Source organism: Mustelus asterias, chromosome 15 (assembly GCF_964213995.1).
Source record: "Mustelus asterias chromosome 15, sMusAst1.hap1.1, whole genome shotgun sequence".
NCBI lineage: Eukaryota > Metazoa > Chordata > Chondrichthyes > Carcharhiniformes > Triakidae > Mustelus > Mustelus asterias.
In genome coordinates this window covers 19,247,921-19,266,241 of record NC_135815.1, presented here as the reverse complement: position 1 = coordinate 19,266,241, position 18,321 = coordinate 19,247,921, and the positions used below count along the sequence as shown (strand labels likewise).

The following is an 18,321-nucleotide window of genomic DNA, read 5'->3' as shown; positions in this document are numbered from 1 at the left end:
CTTGAGATCAGTTGAAGAGAGGCATTAGAATTGCGTTGTCAAAACAGAAAAAAATATATGCCACAACCGTATGAAGCTAATATTGCAACATTAGATTCCAATGCCAATTTCCTTTCTCAGAATGAAACTTCTCATATTAGGCCATGTTCTTAAAGGATAAGATGTGAATCTCTGCAGATGAGATTTCATAGGTCAGATTGCCTTTGATGCTCAATGGCAAACTCTTCATTGAGCAGCGAGCCACGATTGTTACATTTTTTTATTCATTCATGGGTGTCGCTGGCTGACCAGCATTTATCACCCAGCCCTAGTTGCCCTTGGAGGGCAGTTGATATTCAACCACATTTCTGTGGCTCTGGAGTCACATGTAGGCCAGATCAGGTAAGGACGACAGATTTCCTTCATTAAAGGACATTAGTGAACCAGATGGGTTTTTCTGACTATCAACAATGGTTTCATATTCATTCAAATTCCACCAGTTGCCATGGTGAGATTGGAACCCAGGTCCCCTAGAACATTAGCTGAGTTTCTGGATTAACAGTCTAGCGATAATACCACTAGGCCATCGACTTTCCTGTGACAAAATAGTTAATTGCTGGAAGATTAGTTATTCTCGAAGAGATCTCACTGTCAATGTGTGATCAGCTATGGTAATCGCTTGTAATTTAGGGCTTTCCAATGTTGCAATTGATTGTTGATCAAAGCCACAATCAGATCAGCTACGATCACACGGAATAGCATCAGAACAGGCTCGAGGGGCCAAATGGCCTCCTCCTGCACCTATTTTTTAAACTGGATCACATGCTGGAAAAAAACCAGAGGCTGAATTTTTTAGGGAGGGATTATTGTTTGCCCCCCTTCACCGGAAGGAAATTCAGTGTCACACTGTCCGATGCTTTACCAAGTCCACCCTGCAGCAGTAGCAAGCTGCCAGAGACCTTGCACAGTGGCACAGTGGTTAGCACTGCTGCCTCATAGCGTCAGGGACTCGGGTTCAATCCCAGCCTTGGAAGGCTGTCTGTGTGGAGTTTGCACGTTCTCCCCATGTCTGCGTGGGTTTCCTCTGGGTGTTCCAATTTCTTCTCACAGTCCAAAGATGTGCAGGTTAAGGGGATTGGCCATGGTAAATGCGTGGGGTTATGGGGATAGGGTGGGCCTGTTGAAGATTCGACGGGCCAAGTGGCCTTCTTCTGCACTATAGGGGTGCTATGATGATTAAGGTGAAGGTCAGACTTCTACACACTTATGGCAGGATGCCCTGCTCTTGAGAGCTCTCAGCCAGTCTGACAGGCCAATAGCTCTAGCAGTCTCAGGACTCGAGTAGTCGATACTGGGAGGACTGCAAGCAGACCCACAGGGAACAGCGATGGTGCCCAGGGTGAGATAAATCCTGGACTATTAGGGTGCGGAGGTGAGTTTTGGAAGCCAGATGGGGAAGGAACAAAATGGGGGATAAAAACTTGGGAAGGCGATGACCCCGATGCACACAAGTCACCCCCAAAAAATATATCTTCCTTCCTTCCTGTCTTTTAACCAGTTGGGTTAAAATAAAATGGCCTAACCACTACCACCTGCCTGCCCATGCCAACAGTGTTATGTAGGAACTTCTATGAATGAGAGACTTATTCTCAATATAGTGAATTCTGCAAGAGACACTCAGACCTTTGGTTTATAGAATTTTACTGGATCCCATCTCCACATGGATCCTGAGGTCTGCCTATGGTGGATATTGGCATGGTAAGTGGAAGCGTGGTGGGTGGGGGGTCATGGGTTAGAATGAGTCGGCATTAAGCTGGCTTAGGGGCTATAAAGGACCATGGGAGATGGGTACAGGACATAAGTTGGTATTGGGACTGGAAAGGGCTGGAGGTAGTTACAGGAAGAAGTCTCACAACACCAGGTTAAAGTCCAACAGGTTTATTTGGTAGCAAATACCATAAGCTTTCGGAGCAATGCTCCTTTGTCAGATGGAGTGGTCTCTGTTCTCAAACAGGGCACAGACACAGAAATCAAATTACAGAATACTGATTAGAATGCAAATCTCTACAGCCAGCCAGGTCTTAAATGCACAGACAATGTGGGTGGAGGGAGCATTCAACACAGGTTAAAGAGATGTGTATTGTCTCCAGACAGTACAGCTTGTGAAATTGTGCAAGTCCAGGAGTCAAGCTGTGGGGGTTACTGATAATGTGACAGGTAGTTACAGGGGCATATATTGGCATAGAGGATAAGGGGAGCCATGGGGTGGATACAGGGGCATATGTTGGCATGGATAGGGGTTGGGTATACAGCATGAGGTGGCATGTGTTCACATGGATGTGTGTGTGTGTGAGGGGGGTGGGGGATATGGGTTGCAGAGATATTTCATGTTTTTTCAGGCCTTCCACCAAGCCTGCCTCTACGCCTGGCATTCTCCTCACTACTTCACGGATTGCCCGCTCCAAATTCTAATATAGCCTTCCCCCTCACCTCCCCTTCTCCTGGACTGAAAATCTGGTGTAAAGGTGGCCATTCTGAAAGGATCGCTGTGCTGGGAATATTCCTGGCTGTGCACACCCGACCTATGGATGAAAATCCAATCCCTATTGTCTATGGACAAATAGACTAACAGGGAGAAAACATTAGAAGAAATTTATAAAATTATGAAGGGCATAGATAGGGTAAACAGTTGGAAGCTTTTTCCCAGGGCAGAAATGACAATTACAAGGGGGCACAAGTTCAACGTAAGGGGGGGAAAGGTTCAATGGAGATGTGGAGGGGAAGTTTTTTTACACAGAGGCTGGTGGGGGCCTGGAATGCGCTGCCAAGTGAGGTGGTTAAGGCAGACATGTCAGCCACATTTAAGACATTTCTGGATAGACACATGAACAGATGGGAAGTACAGAGATAAAGGCGGTTGGTCTAGATAGGACAATGTGATCAGCGGAAGCTTGGAAGGCCAAAGGGCCTGTGTCTGTGCTGTACTGTTCTTTGTTCTTTATTACCTCTGCCTCCATTCAGTGGCCGGTTCATTGATGTCCTTCAAGGCAAGAGAAACAGTGGCTGCAGGCTCACGCTATCTGGTTGACTTGTAATGGCCTCTGGAGTGGCTTAGCAAGTCACTCAGTTGTAAAGCAACATCTACTGAAGAGGAAAGTATGCAGATGGCTTGTAAGCGCAGCCTGGTCAGAACTGTCCATCCCTTTTTGTTTTATTCATTCGTGGGACATGGGCATCGCTGGTTGGCCAGCATTTATTGCCTGTCGCTAGTTGCCCTTGAGAAGCTGGTGGTGAGTTGCTTTCTTGAAACATTGATACAACTGGTCTTGCGAGGCCATTTCAGAGGGCAGTTGTGAGTCAACCACGTTGCTGTGGAGTCACATGTAGGCCGGACCAGGTAAGAACGGCAAATTTGCTTCCCTAAAGGACATTAGTGAACCAGATGGGTTTTTCCAACAATCGGCAATGGTTTCATGGTCATCAGTGGATTCTTAATTCCAGATATTTTTATTGAATTCAAATTCCACCATCTACCGTGACGGGACTCGAACCCGGGTCCCCAGAACATGAGCTGAGTTTCTGGATTAATAACCTGGCGATAATACCACTAGGCCATCGCCTCCCATTGTCTTGAGCCCAAAGTGTGGAAAAAAGAACCAAGGCCTGCTAGTGTCAAAATTATTTGTAAAATAACACAAATCACAGCTTATAGCCATATATTCCTTAAAGACAAGATGTCCGATGATTCATGAATCTGCACATCTATACATTTTGGAATTAATTTTCCAGTCATTAACCGTGTTTTGGTCCCTTTGTTTTGAAAGGAAGTCTCTGCAATGAACATTTACGATTTTGTTTCCAATAAAATCTGCATGAACTAATGGATTTGCAGTAATTGCACAAACAAAATGAATCAATTTTCTATACAGCTTATGTTAGGCCGAGCCGTCAGCCACTTTAGTAAGTGATTGTTTTTACTGAGATCAGAATGGTGCCATTTGCAGGAACAAAGCAATCCATTCTTCGCTGTTACAAAAAGTCCTAGTGAATTGGAAATACTTCATTTGATAAAGATTCTAATCCTTTAATTCCGTGAGGTGTAATAGGGAGAATGGAAAGTCACTTTCACTCTTGGTAGATTTTCAAATGTTATAATTTTCCCGACACAGTCATCTTACTTCATTGGAAAGATAAGAGAGGGATGGAACGGGATGGTGGCCAAAGGTCCACCATGGGGGGAAGGGGAACATCTGTCCAAATCAATGGGGGGGGGGGGGGGGGGGGGGGGCTAATTAAAGTAAAGATTCTTTGACATCTGCAGGATTCAAAAATTATTTCTGACTGATTCAGTGCTGCGACCACCACTTGCTAAAACACTGATATAGACTCCACAGATTCATCTGAATGAAGGAACGAGGTAAAGGGGGAGCAGCATGGAGGCGACTGTAAATGACAACTTGCACCTTTCACATCGGAAAGCACTCCTCACAGGAGTGTTTGCAACAGAATTCAACACAGAGCTACATAAGGAGATAGAGGCCCCCGTAAGATGCCTGTTATCACACAACCTTGCGAGCAGGGAATCTGTTGCGTAAGCCCAGCTTTGATGATATTTTGCCCATGTGGGCAAATTATATTTTGCCCACGGTGGCACAGCGGTTAACACTGCTCCCTCACAGCGCCAGGAACCCGGGTTCAATTCCGACCTTGGATGACTGTCTCTCTTGTGTGGAGTTTGCATGTTCTCCCGTGTCTGTGTGGGCTTCCTCCAGGTGCTCCGGTTTCCTCCCACACTCCATAGGTTAGGGTGATTGGCCATGATAAATTGCTCCTTGGTGTCGGGGGTGGGGTGGGGGGTAGTTAGTAGGGTAAATACATAAGGTTATGGAGACAGGGCCTGGGTGGGATTGTTGTTGGTGCAGACTCGATGGGCCAAATTGCCTCCTTCTTCACTGTAGTGATTCTATGATTCTATAATTTACAGATGGCAGGAAGGGAGCATTTTCACCAAAGGGAAGTCCCTGCTGACTTTACCAGTAGAAACACATAATTTCTTCCTATTCCTTTTCCCACCTGTCAGCCAGTTAGATAGAGTGGCTTGTGTTCAGTCCAGGAGAGGAAGCTGTAGCAGGCCAAAGTCGCTGTATGTTGGGGACGGCCCTGGAAATCATCAGGCAGGACTGGAGGTTGCTGGGGTGTTGGGACTGGGAGAGATTGCAGGAAGATTGGAGGAGAGGATGGATAGGAAATCGGGAGGGGGTGGGATACTGGGAGAGCTGACAGATTTGGCCTCAGGGGATGGGGCGCAATGTGTTGGCCAATTGGATGGAAGATCTGTTTAAAGAATCAGGAGAATGTTCCTGCTCCTCCTGCCTTTCGAGGAAGGCTACAGAATGTACTCACCTGCTTAATCCGTGAGCTGCAATCTTCATTGCGCTGATGGCTTTCCTGAACCATGGGAAGCCTGGCCCACAACCATTACATTCAATCAGGTTCTCAATGCACTTTGGGAATCTGGTTTAAATGTTGCAATCAGATGTTTTACCTCACCAGACGGGGAGACAGAACCCATTGCCGTACAAATGGTAATAGACACATAAGCAATTTGTTGGGATCGAGTTACGTGATCTTTTTATTTTTATCGTCCCTCCCTGACCTCTCTCATGTGCATGGGGAGGGGGGACAGAATGTGAGCAGTGGGAGATTAAAGTTCCAATCCATCAATTTAATGTTTCAATGAACTTTCACTTACTCTGAGTGAGATAGTTGGTGTATTGTTTCAGATTCCAGCACCTGCAGTATTTTGCGTTTATCTTAGTTGGTATATAGCCTTTCTACATTATTTACAAGACATCATGGTAAGTATATATTATATTATTGGTTCCATGGACACACTCTGGTCGAAATTTTGACCCTTTGAATCCTAGTGTTTTTTTTGTTGGTGGGTGTTGCCTAATGAAATGCTATCTGAGGCCCAATTGCTGCTACCTGCGATAAGGTAGCTGTATGTTTTATTTTGTAGATATCCTGGCTTTTTATCATCTCCCCCAATGCTCAGTTCCTGGTCTCCTCCAAGCTAAACACTGGAAGTTTCTCCCCCACCCCATGGAACAACTGAAACCTCAATTAATGATAGCTCCCCTCCCTCTACTCAACAGAACTGGTACTGCCTCCCCCTACCCCCCTCCCGCCAAAGTTTTCACTCTGGGGTCACACGGAGGATGGGATTTTCGAGCTGTGCCGCAAAACCGGAAAATCCTGCCCGAGGTCAACAGACGATCCCCCCCCCAACCCCCTCCTCCCCCAACTCTGCCGCCCCCAACCCCCCCAACCCCGCCCCCCCCAACCCCCCCACCACCACCACCGCCTGCGACAACACCTGAGGCAGGCGGGACAGGAAAACTTTCCCCAGAATCTGAGGAATTAAAATGGGTTCACACCGGGAGAACATTTGGGAAACACTGGGTTAAATCCAAACGTTAGACAGAATGATATCAAGGAAGGAGCCAAGTAGCAACTGAGAAAAGTTCAAATGTATCTTGAGATGATATCCAGCTTCAATGCTGAGTGTAAGAAATCACAAAGACAAAAGGACCATTCATTTAAATAAGCACAGCTTCTCTTTTTAACAACTTAATTGGATTTTGGCAGCAGCAGATATAGTACCGTCGTCAGACAATATCTTTTTATCTTGTCTGTGAAGACTCAAGTACAGCTTCTCCCTTGCTGCCATCAAACTTCTGAATGGTCCTACCATATATTAAGCTGATCTTTCTCTACACCCTACCTATAACTGCAACACTATATTCTGTATCCCATCCATTTCCTTCTCCCCTGTGTGCTCTATGAACGGTATGCTTTGTCTATGTAGCGTGCAAGAAACAATACTTTTCACTGTATATCAATGCATGTGACAATAATAAATTAAATCAAATCAAAAGGTGCACATCTGGTCTCAGAAATATGGGGAGAATCACAAAACCAGTTTGTAAAGTGAGTGTGACCTGTGATGCAGCTTTCAAGTTCAACCCAACAATTTGTTCTCATATGAAAAGAAAGTAACTTGGGTTTCCTCTGATATATTTCTTGTACATTTCACACTCAAGACCGCACTGATAGAAAGATTGTAAAATTCGCAGTGATATAGCAGCGTGCACAAGGTAAATATTGAGATTTTATTAAACAGGAATGGCAAAAACGCTGTTCAAATTTAATTGCAGGATTAAAAAAGAATGCTCATTTATTGAGGTAGAGATCCTTAAATATGGGCTTTAAAGAAAGAGCTTTACATTTATTTCATGGTAAACTTAGAATGAAGAGCATGTGCTGAAAGTTTGATGACAAGGGAGAAATTAAAGAGCGTCCCTACATGCCTAACTTACTCTTGCTCTCCCCAATCCCTTGGGCAATGGATTGCAGAAATAGGAAGTTGGATGTAGACCCAGCCCAGCTGCGTCTGGTCATTTGCAGCAACATTTGCCCAGGAGAGCTTGAAGTGCTTTGATTAATATGATTATTCTGTCTGACCTCTCACCCAGAGCGGGAGAGAACCTGAGGAATAGTCATGAATATTCACTTTGATGTCATTACCGGCTTTGAGGCTGGTTGCTCCGGCCTTCCAATTTGTTCTTGACAGCCCCCCCCCTCCCCCCCACAAGTAGGGGAGAGGAGGTAAGTAATGTGCCTGTGTGCCTCTCTGTCGCAGCCATGCTGCAGAGGGAGGGTCTCCCAAAGGACCTGGGGCTGGGTGGGCTCATACTGGGGGGAAGGGGTTGACTTTGGAACTCTTCCCTGGGATGAGGATCTCGTGACTGGACATCCCCTTCTTGCCCTTGGAAGCGTGGAGATCACTTTTAGCATGCTGATTTCTGGCAACGTTTTGTTAATCTTCATTGTTGTCTGCGTCTATAAAACCTTTGAAGTGACCTGGTCACATTAATATCCATTAATATCTCTGAATACCTGGAAAGCCTACAAAATCACAGCAGCAGTCCATTCTACAGAAGGGATTGCCCTCGGTTGATTTCAGAAGCCCCAGGAACCACCAGACCACTTGGAAGTACGCTGATTGACAGGAGTTGCCAGTTTCACTAGGGGGATTGCCTTGCTTTCTCTCAGAAGTCCCAGATGTGACCTAACCCCTAAGAAGTACTCTGATTGACAGGAAATGTCAGTTTCAACAGGGGGATTCCTCTTGATTACTCCCATAAACCCCAACTGCTCTGAAACTTCTGAACTACTTTGATTAACAAGAGTATTCAATCTCACTGGGGACATCCCCTTTCAAGCTTGAATGAGCTGCAGCTTCCGTCTGGCCTCCTTGAACTGCTTTGATCGACAGGAGGTTGTCTGTTTCTCTTGCTCCATTAGGGTTCATTTATATACTCACCTTCCGCTCTATTAAGTTATACCAGGACAAATCTGACAGCCCAAACCACATCAAAAAGGGGATTAGCTGGCATTGTTTACATAAGTAATAGATGGTGCATTAGCTGCTAAACATTTTATGACTGACAGCTCCAGGGGAGATCATGGCTTGCATTGTTGACAAAAGCACTTCAAGCCTCAATAACCCCGAGGTTCTTCCCCCTTTCACCACATCTGTTCAGTCTGGGCCGTTTTTAGCAATGCACTTTCTGTTCAACTCTCCAGCCATGCTGAGAGGTCTAGATGCTTTGAAATGTGGGGCGACACGGTGGCACAGTGGTTAGCACTTCTGCCTCACAGCGCCAGGGACCCGGACTCAATTCCCGACTTGGGTCACTGTCTGCGTGGAGTTTGCACATTCATCCCACATCTGCGCGTGTTTACTCCAGGTGCTCTGGTTTCCTCCCACAGTCCAAAGATGTGCGGGTTAAGTGGATTGGCCATGCTGAATTGTCCCTTAGTGTTAGAGGGACCAGCTAGGGTAAATGCATGAGGTTGTAGGGATAGGGCCTGGGTGGGATTGTGGGCAGAGCAGACTCGATGGGCTGAATGGCCTCCTTCTGCACTGTAGGGATTCTATGAAATGCTTGGTTTATATTAAATTTCAGGCCCCAATACAGTTAACTGGACTCCTGATTGACAGGTCCAGGCTATTTCACAGCAGGCAGCAGTTCTGTTTGTTTTTGTTTCCCTTCACAGTTAATTAAATCTGAAGTGCTTCCTCCTTTCTAACCATCGTTTTTTTTAAACAGGCATTCTCTTTGATCTCAGGTGCCTACTCATGTCAGCAGCTGCTGGTTCTAGTCACAGTTTGTCAAAACCGCTTTGTTCTTTGTTCTGAAGTCCTTGGTTGACTTTTTTATTTATAATGGGATTTCTTCAACTTCCCATACTGGAATAGCATGCCTGCAATGGAGGTAGCTTACAACCATAGAAGGGGCTGGCACTAGGACCCCCGGCCACACTGGCAATGCTCCCCCCGGCACTGAAACCCTTGCACTGACACCACACTGCCAGGATGTCTGTGCTGAGAGGGCGGGGAGGTTGCCAGGGTGGCACTGCCAAGGGGCAGGGCATGAAGAGTGACCTGGGGGGTGGGGGGGCAGAGCCCTTGGTGACTCTCTTGTGTGGGGGGTGGGGGGGGGGGGGGGAGTGAGGTTTCTGACTGAGGAAAGTGGGGGTGCGGCCTTTATGGTGAGTGGAGGTGAGGTCTCTGACTGGGAAGCATGGGGATGAGGTCTCTGACTGGGCTGGAGGGTGTCTGGTCACCCTCATGCCTACATGGCATGTGTGTGTGTGTATGACGATGGGTGTGTGCGTGTGTGTGTATGGTGATGGGGGTGTGTGTGTGCGTGTGTGTATATGTGTGTGTATGTGTGTATGGCGATGGGGGTGTGTGTGTGTGTGTGGTGATGGGGGTGTGTGTGTGCGTGTGTGTATATGTGTGTTTGTATGTGTGTATGGCGATGGGGGTGTGTGTGTGCGTGCGCGTGTGTGTATGTATGTGTGTGTATGGTGATGGAGGGGTGTGCGTGTGTGTGTGTGTGTGTGTTGGGTGACCCGTACATTTAATGGTAGGGTGGAGAGGTTGCCCCTCGGTGATGAAGGTTTGGGGCAGCCGTTTCCATCGAGGGGGGAGGGGCGGGGAGCCTGTCACTGCACTCTGAGATCGGGGCGCCCTTTACAGATGGCACCCCGATCTGGCAAATGTCGCCTGTAACAATGGCAAACACTTTGATTTTTCCACTGGCAGCAGCACTTTGTTTTCCTTCTGGAGAATCGCGGCCGATACCCTGCAACCACTTACAACCTAAAGCTTATTTTTATTTTGCTGAGATCGATGGGGAAACATCCGGAAAAGAGGAGTTGGCTGTTATTGCCAGTCAATACATTCATTGGTGTTGACAAGGTCAATATTGTATATTTTATCTGAAAACTAGCAGGATAAGAAAGAGTTTGAGGCAGAATTTTTTAGTGTAACAAAGTTCAGACAACTAAACATTTATATGAACCTTCATATCAAAGCCTAAGTCAAATGTTTGATGTAATGTCACACTGACAAGTGTAACAATTTGTCCCTCGTTAGATTCACTCTGCCAGTTAGATTATGCACAAAGTTCTTGTGAGTCATTGGCTCAATATGAATTATTTCATCATTTGTCTTGCCTGGAAAATAAAGCTCTTCCCTTTATTTTTATTATTTCCTGTCAAGCAAAGGAGGGAGCGGTGCTGACTCATGTTCCTTGGCAGCGCATCATCACTGTCATAGGGCTGAGTGCTCACTTATCCCCCCCTGCTGTGATTACAGAGCATTTCTCCGCTGCTGTTCTGCACATATCATAGTCTCCAGCTGGTGAACAATCTTGAAGCAGCCAAGGGCATGTCACAGTCACTCCACTGAGTCTGCCTGAATGCTAATGATGACAGCAGTGATGGTAGGACAGGCTAAGCCATTATATTTGGAATGACATTCACAACAGGAAGCAGTGGTGGCTTTTGAAACACATCCAACAACTCAGGAAACGCGATACCTTTGGAGAATTGTCCCCGACTTCCCGTTCAGCCATTTAGTACCCTGGGTCTTTTGCAGAAGCTTGACATCATCTAAGACAAAGCAGCCCACTTGATTGGCACCACATCTACAAACATCCACCACCGACGCTCAGTAGCAGCAGTGTGTACTATCTACAAGATGCACTGCAGCAATTCACCAAAGATCCTGAGACAGCACCTTCCAAACCCACAACCATTTCCATCCAGAAGGACAAGGACATAGGAACACCGCCACCTGCAAGTTCCCCTCCAAGTCACTCAGCGTCCTGACTTGGAAACATATCACCGTTCCTTCACTGTCGTTGGGTGAAAATCCTGGAATTCCCTCTCTAATAGCATTGTGGGTCTACCCATAGCACATGGACTGCAGCGATTCAGGAAGGCAGCTCACCAACACCTTCTCAAGGGCAACTAGGGATGGGCAATAAATGCTGGCCAGCCAGCGATGCCCATGTCCCTCGAATGAATAACTTAAAAAAAAACATTCCACAACGCTAACTTAGATCTACGGCGGCCACCAACAGTCTACGTGGCTAAGACAATTGGTTTTTTTTTAAACAGAAAAGAAAGGTATTTCATTTTATAACGGTACCAAAGAAAAAGATGAGAGGCACCCTCTAAATAAAATATTGATTCAAATTGCGTTCCTTGTGACTTTGGCAAAACTTCTCTTCAACATGTGGCTTCCAAAGAGAATTCTTCCCTCTCTTCAAGAAGGTAGATGATGTGAAATGAATCAAAATGTGCTCTCATACTTGCGTCTCAGTACACAGATTGGGTGTAAAAGTTACTCACACTGAAGAGAAGGAATTATCTTTCTTGGGTTTCTTCTTCTCTTGTGCATCACTGAAATCTAAAGCAGCTTTGTCCATTCCCAACAGCTCACTGATCCTATCCCTCCCGTAGAATTCTCCATACTTATCCATAACCTGCAGGAAAACACGATAAGCTGTTATTGAAGGAACTTAACATTCGGTAAAGCAATGAGACGCAAGGATGAACCAAGTTGGACTTTTTAACTGGAAGACTATCTACAAAGATACATATGAACACAGTACTCTGTAGTATACAAAAGTCATTCGCCTCGGTGTAGATGGATACTATGGGCGGAATTTTCCTGTCCATCCTGCCACAGGAATCATAGCGAACAGGACACGGACCATGCAAAGGTCCGTTGACCTCGAGCAGGATTTTCCCGCTTTGGGACAAGCACGGCCAGAAATTCCCACCCTATGTTTCTACCGGTGACATAATTCTACTAATGCTGAATTTGCTTGTGTCAAAACCTTTCCCTGATATTTTGACAGAGCCATATATAGATTTTATAACAGGTGTAGATTTACCAGGATGTTGCCTGGTATGGAGGGCATTAGCTATGAGGAGAGGTTGGAGAAACTTGGCTTGTTCTCACTGGAACGATGGAGGTTGAGGGGCAACCTGATAGAAGTCTACAAGACTATGAGGGGCATGGACAGAGTGGATAGTCAGAAGCTTTTTCCCAGGGTGGAAGAGTCAATTACTAGGGGGCATAGGTTTAAGATGCGAGGGGCAAGGTTTAAAGGAGATGTACAAGGCAAGCCCTTTACACAGAGGGTGGTGGGTGCCTGGAACTCGCTGCCAGGGGAGGTAGTGGAAGCAGATACGATAGTGACTTTTAAGGGGCGTCTGGACAAATACACTGGGGCGGCACGGTAGCACAGTGGTTAGCACTGCTGCTTCACAGCTCCAGGGTCCCGGGTTCGATTCCCGGCTCGGGTCACTGTCTGTGTGGAGTTTGCACATTCTCCTCGTGTCTGCGTGGGTTTCCTCCGGGTGCTCCGGTTTCCTCCCACAGTCCAAAGATGTGCGGGTTAGGTTGATTGGCCAGGTTAAAAATTGCCCCTTAGAGTCCTGAGATGCGTAGGTTCGAGGGATTAGCGGGTAAATATGTGGGGGTAAGGCCTGGGTGGGATTGTGGTCGGTGCAGACTCGATGGGCCGAATGGCCTCCTTCTGCACTGTAGGGGTTTCTATGATTTCTATGATTTCTACATGAATAGGATGTATTTGTGTTGTGGCGAGGCATCAGTTTAACACTTCGCAGTTCATCTTATGCAATTAAATGACAAACCCTCAAAATCGCAGGGGGGTGGAGCAGGCGCGTAACCTCACAACCAGAATGACCCAGCTGACCAGCAGGTTCCCCTGAAAAAAAATCAAATTCTTACCCACCACCCCCCCTCCAACAGCTCCCAGTGTGTGCAGAATAAAAATAAACGACAGAAAATGTGAATTTAAAATTGTTCTTTACCTTTCTCTTCACAAACTTGTCCCAGTAGTTGTAAGGGAAAGATCTGTAAGAAGAGGTCAGAGTTATTATCCATCACAACTCCAGGCTCGCTCAAAGCATAGCAATTTTTATAAAAAGGACAAATTTCCTGGGCAGATGCCATCCCAAGCGGGCACGGTGCCTGGGGGGGCGGGTGGGGGTGGGGGTGAAACCAGATGTGATCTTGCTTACTAGTGATTTAAGAGGGAAAACTAGCAGCTGGAGGTGTGGAAATGCCCCAAAGCAGTGGAGAGCGGCACATGTTTCCAGTCCAGAGACTGAGCTAATCTGGCTAATTACAGCTTACCATCTGTGGAAGGGAAAATTGTACAGTGCTTTATGAAGAATGAAAGGCGGCACAGTGGTTAGCACTGCTGCCTCACAGCGCCAGGGACCCCGGTTCAATTCCAGCCTCGGGTGACTGTCCGTGTGGAGTTTGCACATTCTCCCCGTGTCTGCGTGGGTTTCCTCCAGGTGCTCTGGTTTCCTCCCACACTCCAAAGATGTGCAGGTTAGGTGGATCGGCCATGCTGAATTGCCCCTTAGTATCCGAAGATGTGCAGGTTAGGTGGATCGGCCATGCTGAATTGCCCCTTAGTATCCGAAGATGTGTAGGTTAGGTGGATCGGCCATGCTGAATTGCCCCTTAGTATCCGAAGATGTGCAGGTTAGGTGGATCGGCCATGCTGAATTGCCCCTTAGTATCCGAAGATGTGTAGGTTAGGTGGATTAGCAGGGTAAATGCGTGATGTTTCAGGGTTAGGGCAGAGTGTGGGCCTGAATAAGGTACTCAGTCAGAGAGTCAGTGCAGACTTGATGGGCTGAATGGCCTCTTTTTGCACTGGAGGGATTCTATGATTCTATGAAATGACCACATTTCCAGATAAAGAGGACATAGTTGAATGAGCCAGCGTGGTCTTCAAAAGTGATGGTCGCCTTGACAAACCTCCTGGAATTCTTTGAGGTGCCAGCAGAGTAGGTACTTGAGGAAGAGAATGGTGAGCGTCTGGAACAAGCTGCCAGAGGTAGTAGTAGAGACGGGTGCAATTTTGTCTTTGAAAAAGCATTTAGACAGTTACATGAGTAAGTTGGGTATAGAGTGATACGGGCCAAGCGCGGGCAATTGGAACTAGCTTAGTGGTTTAAAAAAAAAGAGCGGCATGCACAAGTTGGGCCGAAGGGCCTGTTTCCATAGAATCCCTACTGTACAGAAGGAGGTCATTCGGCCCATCGAGTCTGTACTGACCACAATCCCACCCAGGCCCTATTCCCATAGCCCAGCATTTACCCGGCTAATCCCCCGACACTAGGGTCAATTTAGCATGGCCAATCAACCTAACCTGCACATCTTTGGATTGTGGAAGGAAACCGGAGCAAACCCACGCAGACATGAGGAGAACGTGCAAACTCCACACAGACAGTGACCTGAGGCCGGAATTAAACCTAGGACCCTGGCGCTGTGAGGCAGCAGTGCTAACCACTGTGTCACCATGCCACTCCATGCTGTAAATCTCTATGACTCTAAGTACAGTCAACATAACGACACACTGAATTTAAGGTTAATGGGAAGTCCAAAGCCAGAGCTTCTTCGCACAATACATACTTGCTGTTTTTTGCCAACCAGCCAATCTTCTGTCCATGTTAATGTGTTACCCCCAACAACATGAACCTTTATCTTCTGCAGAAACCTTTGACGTGGTATCCAGGCCATTCAGCCCAAAAAGCCTATGCCGGTGATAGACCTCCACACAAACCTCTACCCCTTTTCATTTAATTTTATCAGCTTGTTCTTCTATTCCTTTCTTCCTCATGTATTTATTCACCTTGCCCTTAAATGCTTCGATGCTATTTACCTCAACAACTCCTTATGGTAGTGAGTTCAACATTCTAACTACTCTCAAGGTAAAGATATTTTTCCTATATTTTCTACTGGATTTATTAATAACTATCTTATAGTTATTGCTCCGGGTTCTGGTCTGTCTCACAAGTGGAAAGACATTTACTAAGTCTGCCTATCAAATCCTTTCATAATCTTAAAGATATTTATCAGATCACAAGAGGAAAGTGCACCAGCCTATTCAGTCTTTCCTGATGGATATAACCCCTCACTTCTGGTATCACCCTTGTAAAGCTTTTAACTTTTTTGGATCTTTTCCAGTGCTTCTATATCCAGAACTGAAGGCGACCATCACTTTTGAAGACCACGCTGGCTACTTCAACACAGTGCTCCAAGTGTGGTCCAAACAAGTTTCCAAACACATTTGTGACTGCCTCTTAGCTTTTCAATCCCATCTCTCTATCAGTCAACAGTCTTCTGTTTTCTAATGGCCTAATTAGCTTATTTACAGTGTTAGAATCCAGAGAACCCCATTGAATCCCTCCGGAGGCCATTCGATCCATCAAATCTGCATCGACTCTCCAAAAGAGCATCTTACCCAGGCCCACACCCAGTCCTATCCACGTAACCCTGCACATTTACCTCGCTAATCCATCTAACCTACACATCTTTGGACACTAACGGGCAATTTATCATGGCTAATCCACCTAACCTACCCATCTTTGGACACTAACGGGCAATTTATCATGGCTAATCCACCTAACCTACCCATCTTTGGACACTAAGGGGCAATTTATCATGGCTAATCCACCCAACCTACACATCTTTGGACACTAAAGGGCAATTCTGCTTGGCCAATCCACCTAACCTTAACATCTTTGGACACTAAGGGGCAATTTACCATGGCTAATCCACCTAACCTACACATCTTTGGACACCAAGTGGCAATTTAGCATGGCCAATCCACTTAACCTGCACATCTTTCGAGTGTGGGAAGAAACTGGAGCACCCAGATGAAATCCACACAGACACGGGGAGAATATGCAAATTCCAGACAGTCACCCAATGCCAGAATTGAACTCGGGTCCCTGGCTACGTGAGGCAGCAGTGCTAACCACTGTTCTCTGTAACCCATTAAATATAAGAATTAATGACTACACGAACAGAGACAAGAATTTATATGTCACACAACAAGAAAACCAAGGGCACAGGAAGATTTAAACTCTCCTATGTTTATTATCAGGGTCCACTCTGCATGCTTTCACAATTCAGGTGGCCTATACCATGGCTCAGGCTAAACATTATTGTTAGATTTCTTTAAACCAACAGTAAGCTTTTCAGTCAGTTCAACACAGCAAGGTTACATAGAATTACATCGAAAAGGCAATACCAAAAGAGGCAATTCAGCCCTAACAATCCATATTGATGATAACCCTCCATTATCAGCAAAGGTCCTAAACCCATATTGAGTCATAGAGGTTTACAGCAGGGAAACAGGCCCTTCAGCCCAACTTGTCCATGCCGCCCTTTTTTTAACCACTAAACTAGTCCAAATTGCCCATATTTGGCCCATATCCCTCTATACCCATTTTACCCATGTAACTGTCTAACTGCTTTTTAAAAGAAAAATTTGTACCAGCCTCTACTCCTACCTCTGACAGCTTGTTCCAGACACTCACCACCCTCTATGTGAAAAAATTGCCCCTTTAGACCCTTTTGTATCTCCCCCCTCTCACCTTAAACCTACACCCTCTGGTTTTAGACTCCCCTACCTTTGGGAAAAGATGTTGACTGTCCAGTTGATCTATGCCCTTCATTAGTTGCTTCGCACAAACCTCATATTTCTTTATCCCCTTTCTTTCAACCATATATCCATCAATAAAATTACATCGAAAACTCAATGTTTAATGCTACTCACTGTGTGTTTATAACTAGCCTATCCCATTGGCCCTTGATGTCATCCTCTGAAGGTTGTTCTGTGATGTATAACCCATCAAACTCCAGCTTCCTGGCAACCTCTTTCTCTCGCTTGAAGATCACCAGCGGGACCTACAAGTCAAATCAGTAGATGAGCTTGTCTGGAAGACGCAAGAACTCCAATTGTAAGATCATCCCATTTTGTAGATTCTTTTGTAATTACCGATATAACCATAGACTGGAATATGACCTTACGTTAGAAAATCATAGTTGTTCACTGATGAGATCAAAAAGATTGCCATCTTCTAAATGTTTGATTGCTCAATTAAAAAGATGATAATGATTTGGGCAAATGAATGATGTGACCAGTTATCCAGTAACTGCTGCAAACTTCAAATGACAAAGCACTAATAATTAAAAATATAATGGAATAGTTAACGTGGAAGTTCATTGTATGTAAACCAATTGCACGGCACGGCATCTGAAACTAATTACGAGCAATGGGCCTCATGCAGAGAATGGTTGAAGATTTTCTGAAATGTATCAATTTCTCAGAAGCAACCAAACACATTACATCTCTTTTTTTTATTCATGTGATCTGAGCGTCGCTGGCTGACCAGCATTTATTACCCATCTATGGTTGAGAATCAACCACACTCCTGTGCACTGGGGTCAAATGTAGGCCAGACCAGGTGCGCAGAGCAGATTTCCTTCCCTAAAGGATAATGGTGACCCAGATGGGTTTTTCCTGACAACGATTTCATGGTCATCAGTAGATTTTAAATTCCAGATTCCAAATTCCACCATCTGCCGTGGTGGGATTCGAACGCGGCTCCTCAGAACATTAGCTGAGTTTCTGGATTAATAACCTAGCGATAACACCACTTGGCCATCACCTCCCCTAATTAGGCATGGTGGTAATGACACTGGACTAGTAATCCAGAGGCCCAGCTCTGGGGACATAGAGTTAATTAAATTAACAAATCAGGAATATCAAGCTGATGATGATTTGTGACAATTATCAAACATTTTTATTAAAAACCATCTGGTTCACTAATACCCTTCAGGGGGAGAGATATGCCCTCCTTATCTGGTCTGGCCTCTTGTGACTCCAAACCCAGAGCAATATGGTTGACTCATAAATAGACCAGCACACCACTCAGTTCAAGGGCAATTGGGATTCAAGGGATGGGCAACAAATGCCAGCCTTGTTCGCGGCACCCACATCCATGAACAGATAAAATAAAATGTACAGTGATACTATCTGACCAGTTAATCTTTTTGGAGTCAACCACTTCTCA

At 45.7% G+C, this 18,321-nt stretch overlaps 1 protein-coding gene across 1 annotated transcript in view; it reads right to left on the bottom strand.

Moving 5' to 3' along the window:
• Nucleotides 1–18,321, bottom strand: part of ryr2a (ryanodine receptor 2a (cardiac)) — a 455,564-nt gene that overhangs the window by 17,328 nt on the left and 419,915 nt on the right. Inside the window, 3 exon segments of the mRNA XM_078230647.1 lie at nucleotides 11,755–11,888; nucleotides 13,249–13,291; nucleotides 17,022–17,152. Of these exon segments, the coding sequence (XP_078086773.1) occupies nucleotides 11,755–11,888; nucleotides 13,249–13,291; nucleotides 17,022–17,152 (308 nt within the window).